A 25643-nucleotide genomic window follows, 5' to 3' on the forward strand; every position below is an offset into this window, starting at 1 on the left:
AAGAAAAGATCAAGATTATTCAACAATCCCTAAATATTAAAAGTAGTGACAAGTCAGTTTTAGGGTTTTATTGGTAAAACCGCAAGCTGCCACAAGGGGGCAACCTTTCCCTTTTTAAGCATAAACCAAGCCTCATGCTGCAGTTTACATGGAGCAAAAAGATGGTTTGTGTCCACTAAAGAACAAATCGGTAGGAAAAGTGCCTAGGTCGTTACTTACGACGAAGGCAGGTCACTTTCAGTAGAGGTGGACAACATGCATCAAACCAACATTTATTCACAAATTCTTTTTTTTTCCTGATACAGGTATGCAGATGTTTTGCACCATTAGTTTTGTTAGACTCAAAGAATAGTTTGTGTCTTGTGCTTAAGAATTTGATTAGATGTAATTGTTTTGTATTTATGAAAGACTGAAAAAAAGTCTACAACTACAAAATAAGATTTTTCTTAAATACACAAATACTTTTGCACCTTCATAAAAATGGTCAAGCTTCTGAGCATGCGCAGTCTCTCTGCAATGTATGTGACTGAAAAGGAACAGACTGGTTTGTTGAATTTACTCAGTTATGTTGCATCAACAAAGTAAGTTTTAGTGACTTTAATAAGTAAAACAGTTGAGCTTACTACTATGTTTGAAATGTCAATATTAATTTGGCTATAGGTCCATTTATTTAATTAAAGAATTCACTGAGGTCACAGTTTTGAGTGTACTGAGATGTGGAATTTTAAATTTATCAGAATAAATGAAATAAACTCCTGAGGCAAATTAAAGTTCAAAATAAAGTATCTGGCAGTTGAGTTTCCTGTTTCAAAATAAAGTCTCTTTCCCCTGGCTTAAATAAGGCATTTCAATAAGAAATTTCTTGAAAAATCCATCCATGTTCTGTTCACCCTTATCCCTACTGGGGTCGGGTGGGGTGCTGGTGCCCTTCTCCAGCGAACGTTTCTGGCGAGAGGCGGGTCACCGTGGACAGGTTGCCAGTCTGTAACAGTGCAACACAGAGACAGACAGGACAAACTGCCATGCACACACACACTCACACCTAGGGAGAATTTGGAGAGGTCAATGGTTTTGGACTGTGGGAGGAAGCCGGAGAGAACCCACCATGCACAGGGAGAACATGCAAACTCCATGCAGAAAGACCGCAGGCCGGGAATCAAACCCAGGACCTTATTGCTGCAAGGCAACAGTGCTGTGCAGGCTTATAGAAAAATCAATTTTAATCAATTAGACAGTTAACTACATGCATGTTGTATATTATTATATTCATTGTTTCCATGAGATGTTGAAACTCTTGTGGCTGCATTAGACTATGCTAAAAAAAATTGTGTTAAAAATTGGATGTGTTCGATGGTGTGTGTGTGTGTCAGAGAGAGAGAGAGAGAGAGAGAGAGAGAGAGAGAGAGAAGGCAAGCGACCTAATCATTTGGGTGATATAAAATATGTGGGATTTTTTTTTCTGCACCTACAGTGGTTGTCCTGTAGGTGGCACTATATTGAGTCCTAGCAAAGTTGCTCATATGCAAATAAACTATCATCAGCTTCACACATAGAAAACAGCTTCCGTGTAGCTGTCCACTGTAGTGGCCACTATGTATGAAAGGTCAAAATCGATCTGGACACTGAGGGGTTAAAACTAGCAACCAATCGCCACGTAAAGTTAGGTAGTTTCGTAAAGACGACCGGAAACATTGCTTCAAAGCAAAAGCTTTTCACAAGTCTTCTACAGCCCATATTGTCTCTTTAGTGCTTTATTTTCCTACAACCGTTGCTGCTAATTCGGTTTCGATACTTTGTTTTGAAACAACGTGTTTTAGAAGCTCCAATCGATTCTCTGACACGGGAGCGTGTGCTGCGGCTTTTATTTTGAAGTGTAGCGCCGAATTTCCTGTCAGCGTTGAGCTGCTGCAGTGTGAGCACTCAGCCGCAACATCAGCCCAGTGCTGCCGCTGCGGTGAGATCCTGCTCCGGGGAGCTAGCAGCGCTGACGGCGCACTCTGGATCCACCTGCCGCTGGATGAAGCTGCTTCCTTGGGCTCCTCGATCTGAAGGCCCGCTGGTAGATGAATGGATAGCTAACCCGGTGGAGGGTGGTGACCTGCCCTTCGCTGCCTCTCTGCGGTCTGATCGCGGGCAGACGTGGACGGGGTGAGGAACGGAATGGTGAATTAAAATTATTTTTGACTGATCTAGTTTTCCACTCGTCTATGGGCTGATTTTACTTTTTTGTTTGTTTGTTTGTTTGTTTGTTATTGGTGGTGGAAGCTGAACTACATGTCTGATCGGAGCGGGAGGAGAATGCAGCGCGGCGGGTGTGTGACTGCAGGTGGATGGCCAACCTGACCGTCTCAGCCGCCGTCCCTCCCTCCAGATCGGCTGGCAGCAGCCGCCGCCTCGGCGCTGGCTTCACACGGATCAGTGACAAGGACGAAAATAACCCAGACTTGAATCGGAGTAAAATAAACAGTTAAAGTCGGAGCCATGCTTCCAGGGGTCGGGGTGTTCGGCACCAGCCTGACCGCCCGGGTGATCATCCCGCTGCTGAAGAACGAAGGCTTCGCCGTGAAGGCGCTGTGGGGCCGGACGCAGGAGGAGGCGGAGGAGCTGGCCAAGGAGATGAACGTGCCCTTCTACACCAACCGGATCGACGACGTGCTGCTGCATCAGGACGTGGATCTGGTGTGCATCAACCTGCCGCCGCCTCTGACGCGGCAGATCGCTGTCAAAACGCTGGGTGAGTCCCGCTGTTGGATGCTGCGGCCCTGCTGCAGCTCCCAGCATCTTTGTTTGTCTCTGCTTCAGTCAAACATCAGATGTGACTTTGTGTTAATGAAAGTCATACCTGGACTCCTTCCAGCAGAAGCACATACACACACACACGCACACACACACACGGCCCTCAGAGGGAGGCTGATCTAGTTAAAATGTGGAGCAGTGCAGCTTATTCTGGAGATCACATTCACCGTGATGAATGAACGGTGGCGGCGTCCCTGCAGCCGCTCTGCACACACAGGCTTTATTCACCGCTGCAGCCTGGCAGCAGAGCTCAGCTGGAAGCTCCGATAGGTCAGCTCTGTGACTGGAAACATTGAAGTTCTCTGCTGCTGCACACCTACAGCAAGAAGCGGAGAACAGGAAGTGACATCGCAGCATCAGTGCTCACTAACAGAGGCCACAAGTCTTCCTGTCTCTCACTTAGCTGCTGATTAGTTTTGACTTCAGCAGATGTCAGGTCTTTCTCTGTTTTAATGACTGTATGGTCATTTGAAAGAGATTAGTCTAGCGGTGCACCGATTGCAGTTTTCTGGCCGAAAAAAGACGGACTTGCCGATTCTGATTTTGGCCGATACCAATTTTTTCTTTCTTGTCTGAAAATTTGCTAAATATACAAAGTGGCTAATTTGGCAACAGTGGTTGATTGTTAACTGCACATGTGCAGATGTAACGACTGTCGGTTTAGCCACCCAACCATCTAGGCCTTGATAGGAAAGGTTTCATGACAGGATTTGGAGTGTGTGTATGTGTGTATGGCAGCAGAAAGACCAGTGTCACCCTGGTCATCTTTGTGTCAGATTGTGTCACAGATGAGCCGTATCCGATGGATATGCATCCCGGCTCAGCCCGGCCTGCATGCCATTCTTCTGCTCTTTCCTCTCGGCTCGTTTCCTCATGGCTTCATTGTGTGAGCGCCGCCTGTTCCTTCCCACCCTCCCCTCTTCCTCATCAACCAGCCCAGGCCTGGTCCAGTTCTGCTTGCTTTCTGCTGGGCCGACCAGTACGAACCACAGTTTGGTCCTTTGGGCCAAGAAATGCTTTTTGAAGCGAAACCTGTAATAACCGGGTTAGAGTAAAGGCTGGCAGTGATGGCCTCGTGCTCCGGCTCTGACAAGGAATCCATCTGGATCGCTGTCAGCTGACCGCTGGAAAATCAGCAGCAGCCTCTCGGATCAGCACGCTTGTCGTTTTCTGACTTCCTGCCCCCAGCAGGGTGTGAGATGAGAGGCTGGCTTTCATAAACATCATCAGGCTTCCTAATCAGAGAAATGTGACCTTGGATCAGAAGCTTGATTAGCCTATTAGCTTGTGTTCATGCCCAGCAGAGCTACCAGGATGTTTACTCTGGTCTGCGCTGGTTTCACCCACAGATCCTTCAGATTTTGTCACTTTACGACTATCTGCCGCAATAAGCAATAAATCGATTAATCGGATGATAAATTAAAACAAAATCAGTCATTTTTATAATGATTTATCGTTTCTCTCTAACAACTAGATGATAAAAGTCTTCAGTCTGGTGCTTTGGTCTTAACTAGCGCTTGTTTTGAAGGACAGTTTTGTTTACAGAGACTTCATAATTCATTTTATTTGTTTTTCTTATCTATTTATTTTGGATATTTAAAATATCTTCCAGTTCCAGTGTTAAATGTTCCTTGGAATTTAAATCTTATTGATATTTGAGAATGTGCTCTTGCATTATTATGCCATGATTACCATTCTATTAGTTGAAAATGGTATCAAAACAATAACAGTATTGATTATCGCAATAACTTCTGGGCAGGGGTGAAAGTAGGGGGGAACAGTCGGGTACTGCGTACCCCTAAAAGATTTAGCAGGGGTACGCAGTACCTGAAAGAGAGGGGAGCGGCTGTCAGCTGTAAAAAATCAGTGGGTTCACTGTGCAGCCGTGAGTTCACCCACTAATCAGCCGTGACTGATTAGTTTTTCAAGAACAATCCAAAACACGACTTAATCAGATAATAAATAGCTCCCCCTCCCCATTTCATATTGTTTCTGAACTGTTCCTTGTTAGAATAGGGCTGCGATACGTCGATCGCGGAAGGTTTTGAGTCGATCTCGGCATTAGATGACAAACTGAACGCCACCAGGAGGCTGAGACCAGCACGTCCTCCTCTGCTCCTTATCAAAACGTTCATAACTTTATTAAAGAACAACAAAAAGTCAACAAAACGTTTTCAAATTAATGACCCAACAAAAATAATAATCTCAGTAATTATTGTTTCAATAAGGTGTTGCGCAATTCTGTGCATTTCGGTTCCATTACCAAAATAACTAGCAGAGCAAGAGTTTAAAATTAACTAATCAACCACCACTGTGTTGAGGGAGCGCTTATTAATAATCGTAAAATAAATATCAAGCCTGAAAACCTGATATCGTAACGGACTGAATGTTTTAAACGTAATCTGTGCTCGACTTGAGGAGCGAGCGGTTGCCACGGCAACGGGAGTGCTTAAACGACAAAGAGAGAGTAAAAAGGTGCGAGTGGTTTTGAGTTGGTCATCTGTTCGGGTTGTTTTACCTTTACTGTGGCTCATCACAGCCGCTGTAGTTTCTGAACGTTCAATAAACGACAAACTTGGACTAATTATCTCGTTCGTCTGTTACTATACGTCATTCACAAGAAACATCAAACACGGTAAATATGTTTCATTAAGTATTTAACAAACAAATGGCTTCTACCGCAATAATTATGTGAAATTAAATTGTCTAATTCAAAAATAATAGTTTTATTGCTCCCTGGCATCTCGCTTAGAGCTCAGAGAGGCTTTTCCTCTATCAACATTTTTTTTTTTGCTTCTCATTTAGTGGAAATATTGATGTTGATGATACTTTCTCCAAAATAATAACCTTTTTCAATCTTTAAAGCACCACTGTTGAAAATGAGGCTCTAACATTCACAAATGACATTGAAATAAAATCCAGTCCAACATCTGGTTTGAGGTGATTCCTCTGGAACCTGTTGGAGGAAAAATATCCCAACTTCAGAAGATGAGCTTTAACCTAACAGAGCTCTGTGGTTCCTCCTATCAGAATGAGAGTCAGGGTGAGGAGGCGCCATGTTGGGAAGAGAAGTGGAAGCTGCAGGATCTTCAGAACAAACAGGTCATGATGCTGGGCTACTGATTATCCCTCTGTCTGGACACAGGATCAATAGAACCAGTTTAAAAGCTAAAATGAATGGTTATATGCCAGACATGGAAAACTGGGATGCACTCCATGACATGATGTTCAGAATGTAGGTCTCATGGCATCTCAACATATCAACATTACAACCAGTGGGCTGAGGGCTTTATTTTGTAACAATTCAAGAGCTAACCAGCTTTTATCACTTCACAAAAAAATTAATCAGCACAGAAATTCCAAAGCACACAAAGAAGCAACTGCTTCTGGCACAATGTGTTGTCCAGCAACATTAGTTATTGTAACAGACCCTTTTAATGTTAGTCCATCACATAAAATCCTGAAGGTGTTTTTGTGTAAAATAACAAAAATCTGAAAGTTGGATGAATATTTTTGATATAGCTGATCAGTTCGAGTTGCAACAAACTAGTCGGTGCAGCCGGGTTTGTTGTGTAATTAAGAAAATGAGAACAGCACTGATGAGTTAGTGGAACATTGCAGCAGTTGTTCTGGTTCTACCTGAGCTCAGAACCAGTCGGTCTTGTTGGGCAGCATCTCTCTGTGCTGCAGCCAGTTTTCCTTTTCTTTCACCTCCTCGTGTTTCCTTTTCTCACTACAGCAGCATTCCTGAGGCGCCGCTGTCACTCAGGCTTTTATCTCAGCAGCAGCAGTAGTAGAGGACGTCACGCTGTCTGCTATACACACACACACGCACGCACGCACGCACGCATGCACACACACACACACACACACACACACTCTGACACACTCTGACACTGATTTGCCATCTGGGACAGGCCCGTGACGGCCTGGGGGATCCCTCAGACCCAGTTTGTTGTAAGGAAGGTGTGATTTCTCAAGGTTTACAACAAGGTTTCCCCCAGAAAACTTGCTAAGCCTGGTGGTCATTCATCCAGCGGCCTGCCATGTTTTTGAGTTAAAAAATGTTTAAAGTTGATAGGACATTTTAAAATATCACTTGATAATTACTGGTATGTGTTATTAAAAGATTGGAAGATACCTGAACACCAGCTATAAACGCTTAAAAAAATGAAAACATTTAAAAAAAATAATAAGCAATGCTTAGCCTGGTGGCCCACCAGGCTTATAATACACTGGGGGAAACCCTGCTTACAGTGGCATTTAGTTGTTCTGCCGACAGCTTGGTTCATGTGATTTAACTAGGACATTTTTTTTAAATAGCTACAGTGTCTCTGCTTTAGTACATTTATTGAATTTGTGTATCTGAAGTCAATCGCTGATTGGTAAAAATATCAAACTTTGCTATTTTTGTGTTGTCCCACTTCATTTAAATCATGTTTTGTTCAGTTTATCTGAGATTGTCACAGTGTAACCTAATACACACAGCAAAGCATCCTGGTAGTTGGGTAGAAACTTTAAACAAAAATGTGTTGCATAGTCTAGCTATATTTTATTAAACCAGAAAAGCAAAACATAATTGTTGCTTCAAAGCATTAAATATTACTGATAAAATAATTTTGTTTTAAAAAAGAATAACACGGAGAGAACGCACACAAGTACAAGGAGAACATTAAAATTATCAGTGCTACTATTTCTATTTTATATTTCACCCAGTTTCCCATCATCTGGGTTCTTTTTCCTCTTAGAACTCTAATGAAACATAACGGATAATGAATTCTGACCAGTGAACATCTTTTCCTTAAAGTATGATAACCTTAAAGTACAAAGCAGGAATGAAGCTTCCGCAGAATGATTAGGAATTGATTCTTGGTCACCACAAAATATACTGTGATTGTTTTTGCGCTTGAAAAAAATGTGGTACACAGCAACCAAATCTGCAATAGTAGGAAATAGGGTTGTCACTGTAAAAATGTCCAGCTCAATACCACTGCTCAGAAAGATTGTTGTACTGGTTTATTTTGTAGCCAACCGAGCCATCAGAAAATCAACCTTTTCCTGCGTTCAATCGTAGCAGAGAAAAACAAAGTGTTGTTGGTTTGAAATTCTGCATCTTGATCTCAGATCAATAGAACCCTGTTATCATGTCTGTGAAACACGCTAGCTTCTGTCAGCTCTATATACAGAAGCTTTACTGACCTTTTTAAGTTTCTCACAAACATGGTGGCGTTAGCGTTATTTGTATGAAATATTGACAGATTGTAAATGTACCCATCGAGCTATTGAATGATTTATTTTTTCATATTTTTGGATGCATCCCCAAGCAACAAATACACCAAATGTGATCTAGCCACAGGCTAGCATTAGCCCAGCTAGCCTGTGTCATCCGTTGGCATTTCCTTATTTCCCGCCCTTCTGCCTCATAGGGAAAGTATTTCCAAACAATGCTTTTGTTTGCCTTGTCAGATAAAGAGGGTCATTTTTTTTATTTTTTTTTCTTCTGGTTGTACTTGCCATTCTAGTAGAGTTAAACACTTAATTAGGAGGGTAAGGAGCTGAATCTTTCTGGTATTGCTAGAGAAAGTACAGCTGTCTGGGCAAATGTCGATTTTGACTCAAATGAGTATCTCTGAATTATTAATTTTTTTAGTTGTGGTTAAGTCAAAGAACTGATCATCTTACAATCATAGTAGAAAAGGCAAATAAAAAAAGACCTTCTCACCACAATATCAGCAACTTTTGTTGCTAAGTGCAACAAAAGTACAACTGAGCAACTTCTGTTGTTCAGTTTTATCTCAAAGAAGCTGCAAAGGAGAAAGGCTCCAAAGATACGGCTGGTACTATAACCCTGCAACATGTCATCAATACCTCACCAAATGGTGTCAGATTATCTCAAACTGAAAATTAATATTTCTCCTTTTAAGCAGAAGTAGTTCAGGGTTTGTGTAGTTAAAGTAAACTTATACTTCACACCACATGGAGCTGTTGAATTATCATGCAGATGTTCTGTTTTGATAACTCCTCGGTTCGCGACCTACTTCCTCTTAGAGGCATCAAACGGCCATAAAAAAGCTCCTCAAGTGTCCTCACTTCAATGTGGACACCATGCAACTTTAATGCTCCGGTAAGTGGAGGAAAGTTCTGGGCGTCTGAGCGTAGAAAATCCACTTCAGGAGAAACATAGATTATTTAGCTCTTTAGGAAGGCTGGGCTGTGAGATGTGGCCGAAAGCTCAGGGGAATAAAGACAGCCGAAGGAACTGACTGACTGGATTTACTCTGTGACAAACGGCTTTATTCGGTGGACATTGCACACCGGGCTGTTTTGGTGACTTTAATGCAGCAGCCTTTGGGAATGTGAGAGCTGCGCTGAAATGCAACCCACTGCAGAGTTTCAGGTGCTCTCCCTGCCTCTTTGTGCGTTTGTGGGAGGCAGGATGTGGTGAGAGAGAAACCCTGCAGCTCAACTCTGTGTGACCGCTGGACTCCTCCAGCAGCAGGAAGCATCACTTTAAGGCAGCTCTGGTGTGAAACTGCTGGTGCCTCCAAACTGCACTAGACTGCGTCGTAACGTGAGATGGACATGTCAGAGGGAGACGGCGGCGGCGTTCTGCGTCAGTAGGGAGTATGCTGTAGCATCAGGCCGAGTCTGTGTGCAGACATGCGTCGGAAAGCTATCTCTGTCTTCATCAAAGTGCATCAGATGTGATTCTGAGCTCCCCCATGTGAGAGGCAGAGCGTATCAGGTGTCTGGTCAGTGTGTGTCTGCATCATCTCAGAATAGCCTGGTAGCAGGACGGGCAGTCTGGGAGAAACACTCCTGTCTGCGCTGAACGACAACACATCACCACCTGCAGCTTTACTCTTACGTCTAACTCAGCATCCTAACTCCTCGAATCAATGAGGGTTCCTTGATTGTCAAATAAATATCAATATCTGACAAAGAGAATGTAAATAAGACCAAAAAAAAAAAGATTTAATCAAAGGGCTAAGAGTTTTCCAAGCCAGCCTGACCCAATCGAAGAAGGTTATTGTCTCCTTGTTTGCTTTAGTGGGATTCATTCTCCTGCCTTCCTTTGGTCTGATCTACAGTCATGAAGTTGCCTTAAAAGAACCTCTGTGGCAACATGAAATGAGCTTAACTACACATTACGTACCGATTTAAAGGACATCAAGGACAGATTAGAAATGGGCTGGACTTATGGCATCAACGACTCATCCAGGAGATCAGAACAGAATCCAGAACATCTGGAGCACTGCAGGCCTCACTGCCTTCAGCCAAAGGTCACATTGAATCCAGAGTTTCTAAACAGTTCAACTGTAATTGAATCATTTCTAATTAGTGTGATCTGAACTCGGAACTGGTTCTTCGGAACATTGACATTGCACAACAGTACAGCCTAGATATTGACCTTTAAATGTTTACTGACCTAACTTTGTGACCTCTGACCAGTTGAATGAAAAACAAATGAACTCTGAACTGTAACTATAGATGATGTCATGGTTGCCTAACTCATGTTCCCTTTTCGTCAGCCAGAGTGGAGAGCAGAACAGACATAAAAGTAGAACTGTTGATTTGATGGAGCAGATTGTAAGGTTAATTAATAAAGGGTGTGCGTCTCTCAGCTTGAACTTGATTAGCTTTGTGATGAAGAATTCCTTCCTGCACTGATTCAACACCTGCTGACACCGTTAAACAAGCCGGTTTAAGGCGTCAGCTGCAGATCATGATAACGCTATATGCACACCACAGTTTTTACCTTGAACATTTTGATTCCTCCTTTACGCACTACCTTGTGTTGCTCACGCATAAATCAAACTAAAACGCATTGACATTTGTGCCTGTAACATTACAAGACGTGGAAAAGTTCACTTTGGTAAATCGGTGTTTACGGCTCTTTTATTAGAGCGTCATGATGGTGTGAGATCTTATCACCGCAGAGTAAACAGCACATGACCCGGGTGTTATTTCTGTTAATGCTGACATGCGCTGAGTCACGGCGCTGGTTCGTCAGCGCTCTGATGAGCTTTCAGACACCTGCCTGCTCTGACTGGCCACCCAGCGGCATGCAGCTATTTATAACCAGTCTGCAAAGGCCAAGCTGGCATCATCATAAATACATGTTCCACCTCTGATGCTCTTATGCAAGCTTGCTTCAGAGCAGGGATGGGCTGTTTGGCAACCAGGCCCATTTGTTTAAAGGGACAGTGATGCCAAAATCATGCAGATTATGCAAAAATTCACATAAACTGGATTGGAGGAAGACACTAAGACAATCTTTTATTATTTGTTTCCTGTAGATCTGTTCTGTAAAATCTGCTCCACCAAACAGCTCCAGCCAGTTGGGGCAAAAGTCAAAGTTCATAATGGGGTGTTCTGAAGTGCCTAGTATTGTCACATTAATAATCAGCCTTTTGTTTGCCTCGACAGCTGTAGGGTGGGGTGTCTGTAAATTGGGTTTCCTTTTCAGAGATGCCATCAATGTTGAAGAATTTGGTACTGAAAGGTGTGAAGGTTGTTTGAACATGTTTCCTTTGAAAAAATTCAGAGCAGTTCTGGCCTGTCGTATGAGGAAACTGCTGCTGCAGAAAAAGATTCCTAGAGCATGTCATCTCCAGCTCTTTGCTTCACAGTTGGTATGAGCTCTTTTTCCTGGAAAGCTGTATGCTGAAGCCAAACATATCCACTGCTCTGGAATCCAGATTAATTTTAGGCTCGTCTCCTCCACTGAACATCGTTCTAGAAATCCTGGTGGTTGTCTAGGCTCTGTCCGGCAAACTTCAGTCTGGCCTTTGTTATTATTTTTCTTAGCAGTAGTTACCTCCTTGCACACATCCCATGAAAGCTAATATTGGACAATCTGTTCAAGATTAGAAAGACATCCACCTCTATAGCAGCAGTAGTGAGTGTCTCCTGTAGGTTCTGTATTGACAGAACCTTTTAGGATATTTGGAGTCTTCCTGTTGCAACTTGCAGCTTGCTAACAGGGTGAACTTTCTAGAATGATCAAATCTATGCATGTTTGCTGTTTTTCTGAATGTCCTTTACTTGCAGACTGTTTCAAGCTGATATAAGATTCATTTTCGATCTTATGGTGCTACTGTCTTCTTTCAGAAGGTGTTAGGTTCTTTAGATCTCAACATGGTGTCCACTCACTTTTCAGTGGTCAGGAGCACATTCAGCATGTCAGTGTAAAGAACCCTGCTAAACTCTGTTAAGGAAACTACTCAGGTATATTGCTTTTGTTCAACACATCAGGTGTAAATTAAATCGATGTGAGGAAACCCAACTCCTGATGAAAGCCTTTGTCAGACTTTGTCAGCATTTCTGGCCTCAGATGTGACTGAATAGAATCTGGTTTTATTATAAGAAAGGCTCCTTTCTTCTGATTTTGACTTCTGGTCAGTTTGTTGGCTAAATAGATTCAGGACTTTTGGGTTTCAGTGGATTCCGACCGATTTAGGCCCAGTCAGATCAACGCCCTCCCTAATGGCAAGCCAGCCAGGAGAATGGGTCTGATAGAGTGCTGTGCTGCCATTCCCATGCCTTCTCCTTTCAGTGTTTTTAGCACAAGGTTCCCATTGCTTCTCATCTGTGTTCCCCCAAACACCCATTAAGATGCTAATGACAGCCTGGGAGCGTGCGGGCAAGTCTGGGAGAGACAGGAGGGGACTGGTATATGGTGCAGAGCGGAGAGAAGGCTTGTCATCCTGTGAAATCGCCTTTGTGTTTGGGTTGAATGGCTGGATCAGGGGGAGTTTCTCTTAGTACACCACCACACCGCGCTTGACAAGTGAGTATCCCTGAAGAACCCATCTCTTCAGACAGCCAGGGGGATCTCTGTGGCGGTTCATTCCAAACGAACTTGGATTGGAAGCTTTGGATGGAGGATCACATTGTGGTGGTAAATCCCAGGGCCACGCAGAGGGCAAGCTTTTCAAACGGGATTTAATCAGATGCAGGCTTCTAGTATGAAATAATTCTGCATCATTAGGCAGACGTCTGAAGAAGGATTTCGTATCTCTCTGAGCAAACTCAATTGAAGGAAAGCGAGTATTTGCTTTCAGGGATTTTCGAGGGTCAGTGCTTTTATTTGGGCAGAAAAACGACAGAACAGAAAAGGAGGAAGAGAAAATTGTCATCAAAGATCCTTAGCTCAGGGATTTCCCAGTGACGTCCCCTGATGTCCTAATAAGTGATCAAAACTCACAGTGAGTGCATGTGTGTGTGTGTGTGTGTGTGTGTGTGTGTGTGTGTGTGTGTGTGTGTGTGTGTGTTTGTTTGTTTGTTTGTGTGTGTAGGGATCATTTTCAGTTTGTCATACATTGCACATGACAGAAAACAAAGACTCTGCCCTAATGGTTGTGTAAGTGTATACCATGTGGTCATTGTTGTGAAATATGGCTGTAAAGGAAATCATTCGTCATTAGACAGTGGGGGGCGTAACAAGCGCTTGTGATATTAAAAAAAGGCACATTCCTTCCATTTCAAGGCGTTTCTTGTAGTGTTTCCTGGTTGCAGTCAGCATGTGACTTCATCCAGCTTGTAAGGCAGTTTTTAGGGACGCAAAAATGTGAATGTATGGACTGATAAATAATATTAACATTGCTGTAGCCAATAAAGGATATTTATTGATACTATATCCCCTATCCTTTTAACGCCATGAAAATATGTCCACACCATTGACGTTGTTTCTTTTCTTCACCTAAACACTCTATAGTCCTGTATTGCATCACTATCAATATCAGATGACCATAACCAGACATTTCCCATCCCAAAACACACACAAATAGCAACAAGACGGAAATATCCATCAATTATTAATGTTTTCCTAATTTTACTGATTGAACATTGATCAGTAAAATCAGAGATAGGACTTTGATTTTCATCATCCAACGGTGCCGTTAATGCCAAAATATCTCACCTCACTCTAGCTAGTAGGTATAAAAGCAGGTGCTGCATGTTGGCTTACAGCATGTTAGCTTGTTGTACCTATTTCCAGAACTCTTATTTTGAAGTGTCAAAAGAATTAGTCTTTGAGATACCAGTCGATTAAAAAAGATTACTTGTTTATGCTAGCTGATAACACTTATTTCTAAAAGTAGACCACTAAATAAAGAAACGTGACACGTGATGTGATATTTGTACTGTGAGAATATAACTGGCTAACTGTTAGCCGCTATCAAAGCTAACAGCAGAACTGTCCTTTTGCGCTAAAGGACTTTTTCAGTTTTTCTTATTATTATCATTTCTGCTTGAGAAATTATAATAATTATGGTAAGGTGGAGGGCTCGGTGGGAAATAAAAATGTCCTTAGCCTCCAAATATTATTATTTAATAAATTATCATTATTATTAGTAGTATTAAATAATAATAATGTAGAATTGCTTCAGTGATGGTGGGAGCATGTTGGAGTAGCTCTGTACTTTTGAATTTGAAATATGGTCTTTTTTTTTACATTTCTTGGACAGATGAGTAGAATTTTTGAGTTTATGTGGTTCAACTTACATATAGCCTTTTTATGAAAAGAAAAATCATATTAATTTAAACATAACAGAGCATTTGGCTGAACCAACATGAAAGTGGTACAGTTAATACCAGGTGGTTGCATCAGCTTAAACACAGCTCCCTGTCTGTCTGTGGAGTTAGGAAATCACTTGTGTAATTATCTTGCACAAACACACCACGTCCTGTCCACCTCCGCCTGCCACACCTCTCGTCTCTCTTTGAATGGTTTTCACTGACTGCTGCTGCCAGACATCCCCAGCTCTTTCCTATTAGACCAGACCTGCTCCAATCGGTTTTTCAAGAATCGGCCTGATTGTCCTTGCTAATTGGCCTGCAGGGGATGGAGGACAAGTGGCAGCTGCAGACGTCAGAGAGGACAGACGTATTGAAGCTGTCATCCAGAGCCTCTTTTTATTTTTTCTCCTTTCTGCCACCGGTTCTGTCACTTTTTCACCTACACATTTATTTCCTTTGATAAAGCAGGAAGAAACAGCAGAACGCTAATTACTGACGAGCTGCAGATGAAATCATCGTATTTCTAAAGCAGGAAGTGAGGCCTTGGTGTACCACAGTCAAGTGCTTCTCACTTCCTGTTATGTTGATGGTGGCTGTGACCTCTGTGTGCGATACTGAAGGTTCTTCTGATCATTTCCTGCTTTCAACACTCTCAGTGTGTAGTGGCTATTCACTCTGAGGGAAAGATGTCAGAAGGAGATGCTTTTGTTTAGTGGGCAGCCATCTCTTTCCATCTACAGAGCTTTGCAAAAAATACTCGTACTGAACTTTTTCAGTTGATGACCTCAATTTCCACCCTATAGTAGAATCCCGGTATGCTAACCAGAGGGTAGCAAACCACAGCCACCCGCGAATGGCTGAAAAAGACTTGAGACTTCCTCTAAAAATCAATAACTGCTTACTTTAACAGTTCAAACACCAAATATATCTGAGTATGCGTTAATATGCAATGGAAACCATCTTAGCTTTACCATCCAAGCTAACATCTATCATCTCCACTCTTGGGGGTACAACCAATCAGCAACAAGGAAACTATATGCCGTTCCTGGATTGGCTGCCTTGCAAACGCCAGCTAGTAGCATTGTGTGTAGGTATAGCCAGTTCCAAATATGTATTTTATTCATATATTTTTTAATTTTCTCCAAAAAAATCTGCTTTCCACAGAAGAAACTGTGAATAGTTAAATATGTGAATACTGGACCATGAGTCTGATGTAGGTTAGATTTTATGTGATGGACCAACACAACGTAAAGCATCATCTTGACGAGGAAGGAGAGGATAAATGGTTTCGAATTTGTTTTAACAAATCGTAAATCTGAAAAGCAGATATGTGGAAGAAGGTGTAAGCTGGACAAACAGGCCAAAGTTTAAGGTCTAAGTATGCATTTTCAATGGTAAAAATACTTTCAGCTGCTATCTTAGCAAGAAGTGGTTCTGCAAAGCGTTGACCCTTATATTTGTCTTGTAGAAACCACACCAATGGATAAAGCTGGGTTTTATTGGTGTAATTTCAACAATTCGTCTTCTTAAAGAGACAATAATTCAGATGGCTTGGGCACTAACTTTTAATCCTACATCTACATCTACTGAGTCCATTCAGTAGACTTCTATCTGGTTCCACCATTTACCATGACGTAGAACTGAACATTTTAAATACAGTTTTCATTAAGAATCAGTCATGAATTCCTAATGGTGAGCCAGAAATAAACCGAAGTGAGTCAGTTTTACACAAATCAGCCGATCTGTCCCGTCCAGATGAACTCGGAAAGATGCAAATAAGTGTTTGCATGAAGAGTATTTATACTCAGCCATTTAAAGACGCACTGGAAACATCAACAGTGTGTTTTTTTAGAAAGGTTAACACTGATGTGTATGAATGGCTGTTGCATAAAGTTTTACAATCAGTTGGGTTATTTCCACTATTCTTGGCCATGTTCTGCAGACAGTGATGCTCAGTCAGCACTAGCAGGTAACAGCGGTTTCTTTGGCTGTGTGTGTTCTCCTCACAGCTGTCAGCAGGAGTACTTTGCATTTTGTATCTTGCTGATCTCCTAAGTATACAGCCGTTATCACACTGACCTATAAAAGCAGACTGGACCGACCTGAGGGGTCAGGGATTTGCCGTCTCAGCCTGTCATACTCCATCTGAAGGAGACATGCAGTCAAAAGTTAACTGAGGCCACTTTAGTTGGTTTATGTAACACCACTGTTGATGTCTCATGTTGGTGGCTCAGACCGCCGGCCCTTCAGACAGAGCTGCCTCACGCCTCAGCGGTCACATTGTTAGAAGATGCTGCTTCCAGCAAACGGTGTGTGTAGAGATGGGAGACATTGTTTCCCCCTAGCTATGATACCAGTGACCCCTGGGAACACACTTCACATTTTTATGAGCCATGTTTGTCATGTTGATGAGCGTGAAGTCTTCTCTCTTGCTGCAGGCACTGTTTTCTGCTCAATATGGTCTAATAATCAACAGTTTAAACATTTTTTGATATGTCTGGCATTTCTTTACAGTGTTTACAAAACAGCATCATCTTGGACATATTGTGACCTAAGTTTTTATGGGTTGCACTCAGTAATGCTAACCATATTAACCACTTGTTATGAGAGGTAATTAGGGAGGCAACGATCCAACGATTTGGGTCAATAACGATATAAATACGACATAAATGTTGCTGTTAATATTATGGCTGATAATCATACATTATTTACTGATATCATACATTGTACTTTCAACACAGTTTAACAGTTGTCATACTGTCTGCATTGCCACTCTACTTCTGCTACGCTCCCCAGAATCCTGCACTGCAAATGCCGATCAAATGCCACATGACCATCCATCCATACAAAATACATAAACAAATGTTCACAAGGTTAAATTAGACATCGCTTTGCAATATTGGCCCGATTTTACTTATCGGACCCATACGATATGTTAAAAAATGACTAACATCGGCTGACACAGATGAAGCTGACATATTGTGCATCCCTAGTGCTAATTCATAATGTTTTAAAGTTACAGTTTCAGCACTGCAATTATTTTGTTTTCAATTAGTAGTATTAGTTAAATCCTAAATCCTGTTTAACTGTAGGGCTGTGTGACACCAACTGCTCTCCATCACTCACACATAGTGATGTCCAGTTATCAGTCATTACACAATATTTGATGACTGATCTTAACAGAAAGGCTTTTAAAATCTCATCGTTACAAGAAACCTCAATTTCTAAATCACACAGAAAGTACTGTTGTTGTTGTTGTTGTTATTGGTGGTTTTTAATGTGAAATCAAAATCAGATGTTTAGAAATTTGGTCATCAAAAAGTGACCACAGATTGGTAATTTCTACTTCTTTGAGTAGAAATTACCAAAATACTTGCTTCTATTTCTAAGCAAAAAAAAAAAAAAAAAATTAGTAATTTTTAGAAATATTATAAAAATAATTTATTTCAGACTCTGTTCCCATATTATGATACTTCACTGGCAATTCTCAGAGTTTACTTGAATAAAGAAAATCCAAAATTGCCTGTCACATTTAAAAGCAGTGTGTTAATTCTCTGACCTCATGGTCTGACTGTTTTTAGTTTTCTCTCTGTCATGTTGATTCTTAAGGTGTTTTTTTTTTAAACCAGCTGACTTTTCTGTCTGAACTGCCAACACATACTCTGTAGGTAATAAGCTTACATGTTGGCTCCTTAATGTGCTGCGAGTCATGGGTTCCATAAAAGAGCTGTGTGTGGGGAACTTTAGAAGTGTGTGTAGTTGTGTGCAAAAAAAAAGTGACCTACTTTAAAGTGATAAGTGTTAGCTCACTGCGGCTCATTAGCATCCTGAGCCTCCTCTCCTCCCTCCTGGCATCTCATCTCTCAGTAGCTTCACCAGACACACAGATTCCCTTGATGACTCCGACGGAATCTGCCAGAAAAAGATAGGCCACATCATGTGCTTTTATTTTTAAAGTCCTTACTCCCTGTTCAGACCAATTAACAAAGCTAACGGTGACTACGGACGTACTATAGAATTACCTAAGCATTTATCGCAGCTAGCATTACAAAATCTGCCGCCTCTATATCGCTATACCGGAGAATGTGGATTACTTTAACTCCAAGCGGCTTTCGACATTTTACAAATTAAGCCTGTTTCATAACAAATGGAGATTGAAATGGCAAAAGGGGGAAAACAGAGCAACTTTCCTCAAAGTCATTCCACTTTCCTGTTATCCACCAAAGAAAACAGAGCAACTTTCCTCAAAGTCATTCCACTTTCCTGTTATCCACCAAAAGTCTAGCTCTCTTGCACAGCCTGGATGAACCGTAGACTTATCTTGAAAATAGTGTCCTTTTAAAATGCGTCAGATATTTATGTGCTGCCTTTGACATTAAAAAATATCTCCCTCATATTGGAAATGGTTAACACTGAATCTTCTAGACTTGGTAACAGCACAAACCTGGTAGCACCGTGTATTCTTATTGATTAAGTTTTTACCTTTTTGCTAAGCAGCCTGTCACTAATTTAGGCCAATTAAGCTGAAAAAACAATTTTGAATCGTATCTCAACCCATTCATAATTATTTAATGGGTCAAGAAAAATATTTTAAATCATAGCATTGTTTATAACCAACTTACAGCTTAGGGGCAGTCACACCAGCCCTGTTATGTCCGCTTTAATCAAACTCTGGTCCGGTTGCCGTTCGGTTTTCATGTCGTTTTGTTCAGTGGTTCTTGATGCAGCGCCCCCACAGGTGAAGAGATAAACTGCTCAAAGGATTCCATTGAGTGCATTGTGAAAGCGAACAGGACCAAATGAAAATGTAGCAAATGTTACAATTTTGGTCACCAATTGAACTGAGTCTAGCGGACTATCAGTTGTAAAAACATGTAATCTTTTTTTCTTTCTTGTGCAATATGCTTTTAACTTTTTAAAAAATAACTATTTGTTACACACAGCTAATGACCTTTGTCCTTTTAGTCTCATTTAGCCTGCACAAAACTGTCACTTAGAAGCATTTCCTGTGAAACAAAGAACCAGTTTCAGTACCTGCTTATATCAGTTTCAGTACCTGCTTATATCTACGGAATTGATCAGAAAACAGTCTGAAAAATAGCCAACCCTCAGCATAAATTTTCTTTTCTTTATCCTCCTTTCAAGCTGCATGGATTGACCTTGTAGTCATGCCTTTGTAATTAACTAGCTGGGCGGCCCACAAAGACGTTAACACCGCAGCAATTTATTAACGTGTCAGCAACACAAAACGGATCTTTAAATCACATGAATGTGGCATTTACACGCGCTAAAACCTGAAGTGCCTCTGGACGGCTTTCCTGGTTTCCCTGCACCCGACGAAAGCAGCTATAGGCCGCTCTGATGATAAAATGCAAATGTCACAGGGAGGGTGTGAGATGGTTCTTTGTGAGGCTGCAGACAGATCCATCAGCAGTAGCACTGGCCCAGCTGTTTGTGAGCTACCAGGGCTGCTGCTTGTGTATGTGTCAGAATGATTAGAGAGGAGAAGGGAAACGGCTCGGTCCAGCAGTTAATCAGACCCAAGAGGATCATGAGCAGCGGGGGATTGCAGATGTAAGGCTTCAAAGACACACACATCCATCTACTTTTATTATTTATTTATTTGCATGAAAGCTCCATGCACTTTACAAAGAGGTAATCTGTGGATACCATCAGTATCTATGTGGTGTGATTGGGCTTGGACAGGACCCTTGTTTGGCTATAGTGCATGCCAAACAAGCCACTCTGGTACTGAGGTTAATTGTGGTACTTAGACACATTGTGGAACGCTAACCTCCTTACATTAGCTGAGGGTTAGAGCAGGCTGAGTGAGGCTAATGCTCCCCATTATTCATGATTCTGATACACGCTAATGGACCTGGAGCTACATTACACACAGTGTACACACTGCAATGCTGCCCTGTCACCATGTCAGTATGTTAGCTGTCCTTCATGTGGTAGCTTATTGTTTCAGATCCAAAAAATCTCTTTTGAATGGTGGAGTATGTGTTTTGTGGTACAGAAACATAAAGATATTTTATAGAACAACGCAATTTATTTCTGAAGTCAATCCATAGCAACAACTGTTTAACTAATGCTAGCATACATGTCAGGAGCGCTACACTTTAGCTATGACTAAGTTTGAATGACAAGTTAGAATAATTTCTAGGACGACATTATAAACCAGAGTGAAAGACAGTAATTTTCAGAGTTTCTTAAGAAAAATGCATGTTTGTAATTGTAATTAAAACACAGCTTAATAACTACCAACTAGTCACAATTGACCACAAAGCTAGTGCCCACTAGCATCGCATCTTTAGCTAAAACTGCTGTTTTGTGATGGTTTCTTTCTTATCTTAAAATTAAAAACTTCCAGACCCCAATTAATTATTTTGTAATTTTTTATCCAGTAGCACATTTATCTAATATTAAGAAATATAGTAATTAGTATCTAACTTTTTAAATAATAAAGAGTATGCAACAAGTTTTCCTTATTTAGCTACAAAGAGCGTTCATCAACTCTGCCAGCTTAATCCCTACTTGCATGCCGATTTCACATGTCAGCATAGTGATACTAGCTATTATAAAGTTATATTGACGTTTATTCTTATGTAGCATCTGTATTTTAAGAATGTTTGCCTTTTCTTCCCAAAAATCCCCTGTTTTGTAATTGCTTTATGGTAAATTAGATTTGGGATAATTGACACTGGCTTGTCTCTACCTTTACCGTATGTTTTGTTGAAACTATAACAGACATGTTGTTTTTTTACAAGACATACTGTATGTTGTGGCTTAGCAATGTTATTTTTTTATTGCTATTTTTAACCAAACTTGTGTGTTCTTTATTTGTGTTTTTATTCTTATACATTTTGTTGCTCATGTTCTGAGACTATTAGTTATTAGGTAAAGTAACTGATTAAATTTAAGTCTGAGTTACACCCTTATTGAGCTTTAGCTAACATAGATCTAATTCCTGAGCTTTGGTGAGGAAACAGGTTTCATGATTTTTCAGATCTTTTAGTCCTGCTGCGTTGCTGTCTGGTCTACAAGCTCAATCAGCTCACATCTGATCCATGCAAACCTGCTGCAGAAATACAGATGATTTCCAAATATACACTGACCAGCACTCCTTGTTTTCAGAGAGCAGAGACACAATATATACGCCAAAGTTATAAACCTCTGCTGAATGTGATATGTAACCTTTATGTCCTCAAGTGATTCTACTTATTAAAGTCACTCCATTTAAATCAGCTTTACTCTCTGACAACCCTTTATCACATGGTCGATACACTCAAAGCAAATTCGCCCAGCAGGCCAACCTTTCATAACCCATTGGAAAAAAAAACACGTATTAAACACATTGTGTGAAAAAGTAACAACTTGTAGTCCAGAAATTACAGTATTTGCAGCTATTTCTGTGAAACATGGAAAATCCACGATTAATTCGCATATCTGAAATGTTCAAAAATAAATATAACATGGGAAGCTGAAATACCTGGCATTAGGACCACCCTTAGAATTAGACACATTCTAATGAATAAAACAACAAAACAAAAAACCTGGTAAACCAGCACTGAATCATTTCATACTGTACACAGATTCTTTTCAAACACATTTTGTGATTCATGGAACTTTTAATTAAGTTGTGAAAACAAAAGATTTGTCTTTTTCTCTTTTTTTCAATATAGTGGCTCATTTCCTGAGCTGGTATGGCCATTAGCAGTCTTCAACCGTTAGTACAATATTTTTAATTCTGTTGCAGGCATTAAATTGTCATTCATGTAAATTAAATTTGGACTCTCTTTGTGACTATAATAATAATAATAATAATAATAATAATAATAAAAATAAGGATATTTTGTAATAAGATCCCCAACTTTAATTGAAAATAGTGTCATAAGGAAAATAAACTGAGGTATTCAGAATCAATCTGCGGCTGCTAGTTTCAAACTAAGGAAGGAATTCAACAGTTCAGCTTAGTAAATTCTTGCTAATCAACCAGACATAGGAAACCTTCCTCGAGGCTTGTATTACTGTAATTTTTTTTATCTTTTTGGTGTCTCTTCTTTCCCCTTCCTGACTTCCCCACTGCTGGAGCACATACACGACGCAGCATGCCAGATGGTTAGTCCTGCTGACCTGTTCTCCTAGCTTTTCTATTTCTAGCATAACCAGGCAAAGAGGCCTATTGTTTACACTGTTGGCATTAAGCTTAATCCACCAGCTTCCCCTGCGTAGTGAATTCCAGCTGTTCCCACCGGACCACATTGGATGTATGCAGATGTTACCTTGATTTGTTGTCCTGAAACAATCAGAAAGCATTTAACTTTTAAAACAGATCTAAAACATTTTACTTTTAAGGAGTTCCTTCACCGCAGCCAAAGCGTTATCGCCCTTCTTCATCTCTAGACCATGGCCTATTTGTGTGTGTTGCTGTGAACACTAGTACTCAGCGCTATAAACCCTGAGTCATGCAGAGAGGCCCAGATGACGAGCTTGGCAGTGAGCCGGGAGGAGCAGTGGAGTGTGGAAGCTTGGCGTTCAGTTGTAATGATGCATCCACTTGCCCCTGGCCAGAGTTCCTGCCCGTGTTGGGTCATTTCTTTCTGCTGTTGTCCAACCTAAAGCATCCAAGGACTTGAGAAACGAATCGGTCCATTTACAAACGGCAGTTAAGACGGTTTTTAATCAAAGATACTTTAACTTATACCATTGCTGTTGAGGATGTCTTGTAGTTCTGCTTACTAATGGACCACATCTAACTCCGACAGCGGTGCAGTCACCACCTTAAATTTATTCTTGGAACAAATCTCCTTTTGGTCATAGAGGACTTAATTTACCTTCAAATATTCTCAGTCTTTTGTTCTTTCTATGACTACCTGGACTTTAAAGTCTAAGCTTGGCGAACTTGATCTGTTAAGGACAATCAAATCAAAAGCTTACAGCAGGAGATAACTCTGAGGAATGCACACTGGGAGTTTGGTTTTAAATATCAGTTGACTTATGTCAATTGGCACCATCGACACTGAAGGTGAACAGATTCTAGAAGGGTCACTGGATGATGGGCGTTGCAGCAGAGGGTCCCAAACACAAACTACTGGTGACCATAGTTTAACTGGAGCAATACTGACATATTTTATCAGGCGTCCTATATGTTGCTGATCTCTGCTGCCCTCCTGTCACTAATGCCACCCAGAACGTAACTGTGCAAAGGAGAAACCCTTTGTTTGGCTTGTCTAGAGGTGCTGTCAACTTCCCTGGGCTTAAAACCATTGATATACATGAGTAGTAAAAATCTTGGTAACACTTTATTTGAAGGGGTGTGCATAACACTGACATGACATGTCATAAATATGACATAACACCTGTTATGAACATAAAGAACATAAGGAAGTCTTCATGAATGGTTATGGCTGTTGTCATGAAGTGTCATTCAGTAAATAATGACACTAAATAATTCAGTAAATAATGACACTTTTAATGCAAAGTTGCACTAAACGCTGCACCAAATGTCCATTAAAAGTGTCAACTTTGCATTATTTGGTAAATAATGACACTTTTAATGCAAAGTTGCATTAAAACTTGCATTTAAGGTCCATTAAAAGTGTCAACATAGATTTGGGACATTTATATTCTCGCACACCTTTCATACAAAACCCAGGCCACCAGGGAAGGCCCGTCCCACTTCAGTATACGTCACGCTCCTTCCAGCCAGGGTTTCCCTCACCTCCCTCCATCCTCCATTTTGCTTTTACGAAACAGTCACGGACACAGTGCCACACCTGTCTGCAGACAGCCTCCTCTGCAGACAAAGTCGTTACAATTTACGTCCAGGAGTTTTTAGCCATTTGACGATCTTTGTAGTTATTTAGTAAAGAATCATACAAACGTTTTGCTCCTCACATATGGATACAAAAGACGGATACTGGAAGCAGACTAGTTGAATCGAGACATGAACATTGGTGTCCGAGCGCATTTCTGCAGAAAGCACGGCAATAAACATCATGAAACTCTACACAGAGCTCTGTCGAAATAGTTTGACACACTTTTCCTTCTCTACTGTCGAAAAGAGGAGGAGGAATCCTCCTTGCCAATGATATGATGCAATTTTTGTCACTCAACTACGTCAGAGAGAGCTGATTTCGACACTTTGAATGAAGAATGGGAGAACCTTAAGTCCTCCTCTATAAGACGGAATGTCACTGTGTGAGTGAAGCTTCATCATCACTGTGTCACCCGGCTAACATGCCAAAGTCTTAACCTTTCAAACCTTTGCTCATGAAACATCTGACCCTGTTTCTGCCTTCATGAAGTTCTAACTGAGAGTCCCACAAGGCATTTTAGTATTTAGTCAGTCAGGGTGCATTGAATACCTCAAGTCATTTATTTTTGAAGCTACTTAAGCCGCTGCTTTGCAAAATCTTGGAGTTGCATATGAATTCCGATAAAACACCCGATGTTTTGGGAATCTACCAAGAAAGCAAATTCATCTTTTGTGTCTAAATTAGCAACAACAACAAAAAAAATGAGGCAGGGGCTCCTCTGTTGTTTCTTGGCTTTGTGTGTCAGCTCTGGTTGGAAACTGGGTGGGGGTGCTTCTCAGAACTGGGTCAAACAGATTTATGTCTTGACCTAGCCAATTGGAGCTAATAGCAGATTAGGGGGGCGTCCACATCCACAAAACTGTTTGCTCACCCATGACCCCTTAGGCAGGACCAAAGGAAAAGCAGCACTTCCCACTATGAGTGCACACTGTCCATCTAATCACATAGCATTTTCATTGCAAATAGAATGAAGATGATGAATTGAGCAATCAGAATTTTTAGCCATGATGTGGGAGCATTAAAATGAAGGAAGGACGTTTGTGCGTGAGTCTGACGCCTTTGTTTTGAGCATAGAAAAAGAAAACTGTCACCAGGCTACTTGTAGTAGACTGATATGCTATTAATCCAGTATAGCATATTAGTTTTGGATAATAGAATAGAATAGAAATATCCTTTATTGTACAATTCAGATGTAACAGCAGTAAAATGGCAGTAGGTTCACTCAAAGATAAAAGCATAAAAATATATAACATTAATAATAACTTACTGTACAGTAAGGACAAAATTAGAACATAAAATGCAAAAATCCAACATGTTCCTGGTTAGCAGGAAAATGTATTAAGGAATCCCCACACATCCCTGGAGCCTCAAGCACTTGGGAGCCATCCAGGAGTCATGTTAGGATCTGTCAGTTGAAACTGGACTGCTGTTACTGTTTTCTAATGTCATGTTCTCCATTTTAGCTCTAATAGAAAATCTCCTTGAATCTGCCTGTCCTCA

General features: G+C 41.0%; 1 protein-coding gene across 3 annotated transcripts in view; it reads left to right on the forward strand.

The window, feature by feature from the left end:
- The first annotated feature begins 1585 nt into the window (after window positions 1-1585).
- gfod1 (glucose-fructose oxidoreductase domain containing 1) overlaps window positions 1586-25643 on the forward strand; it is a 28393-nt gene continuing 4335 nt past the window's right edge. The window contains exons 1-2 of one of the 3 annotated variants that reach the window (XM_016675632.1): window positions 1586-2163; window positions 2266-2734. In XM_016675632.1, the coding sequence (XP_016531118.1) occupies window positions 2482-2734 (253 nt within the window). In that variant the 5' untranslated portion in view covers window positions 1586-2163; window positions 2266-2481. Of the gene's footprint in view, window positions 2735-25643 lie in introns of all 3 variants that reach the window. The other 2 variants (XM_016675631.1, XM_016675630.1) reach the window with 2 other exon arrangements.

This window comes from Poecilia formosa, unplaced genomic scaffold, assembly GCF_000485575.1.
Source record: "Poecilia formosa unplaced genomic scaffold, Poecilia_formosa-5.1.2 Scaffold118, whole genome shotgun sequence".
Taxonomy (NCBI): Eukaryota; Metazoa; Chordata; class Actinopteri; order Cyprinodontiformes; family Poeciliidae; genus Poecilia; species Poecilia formosa.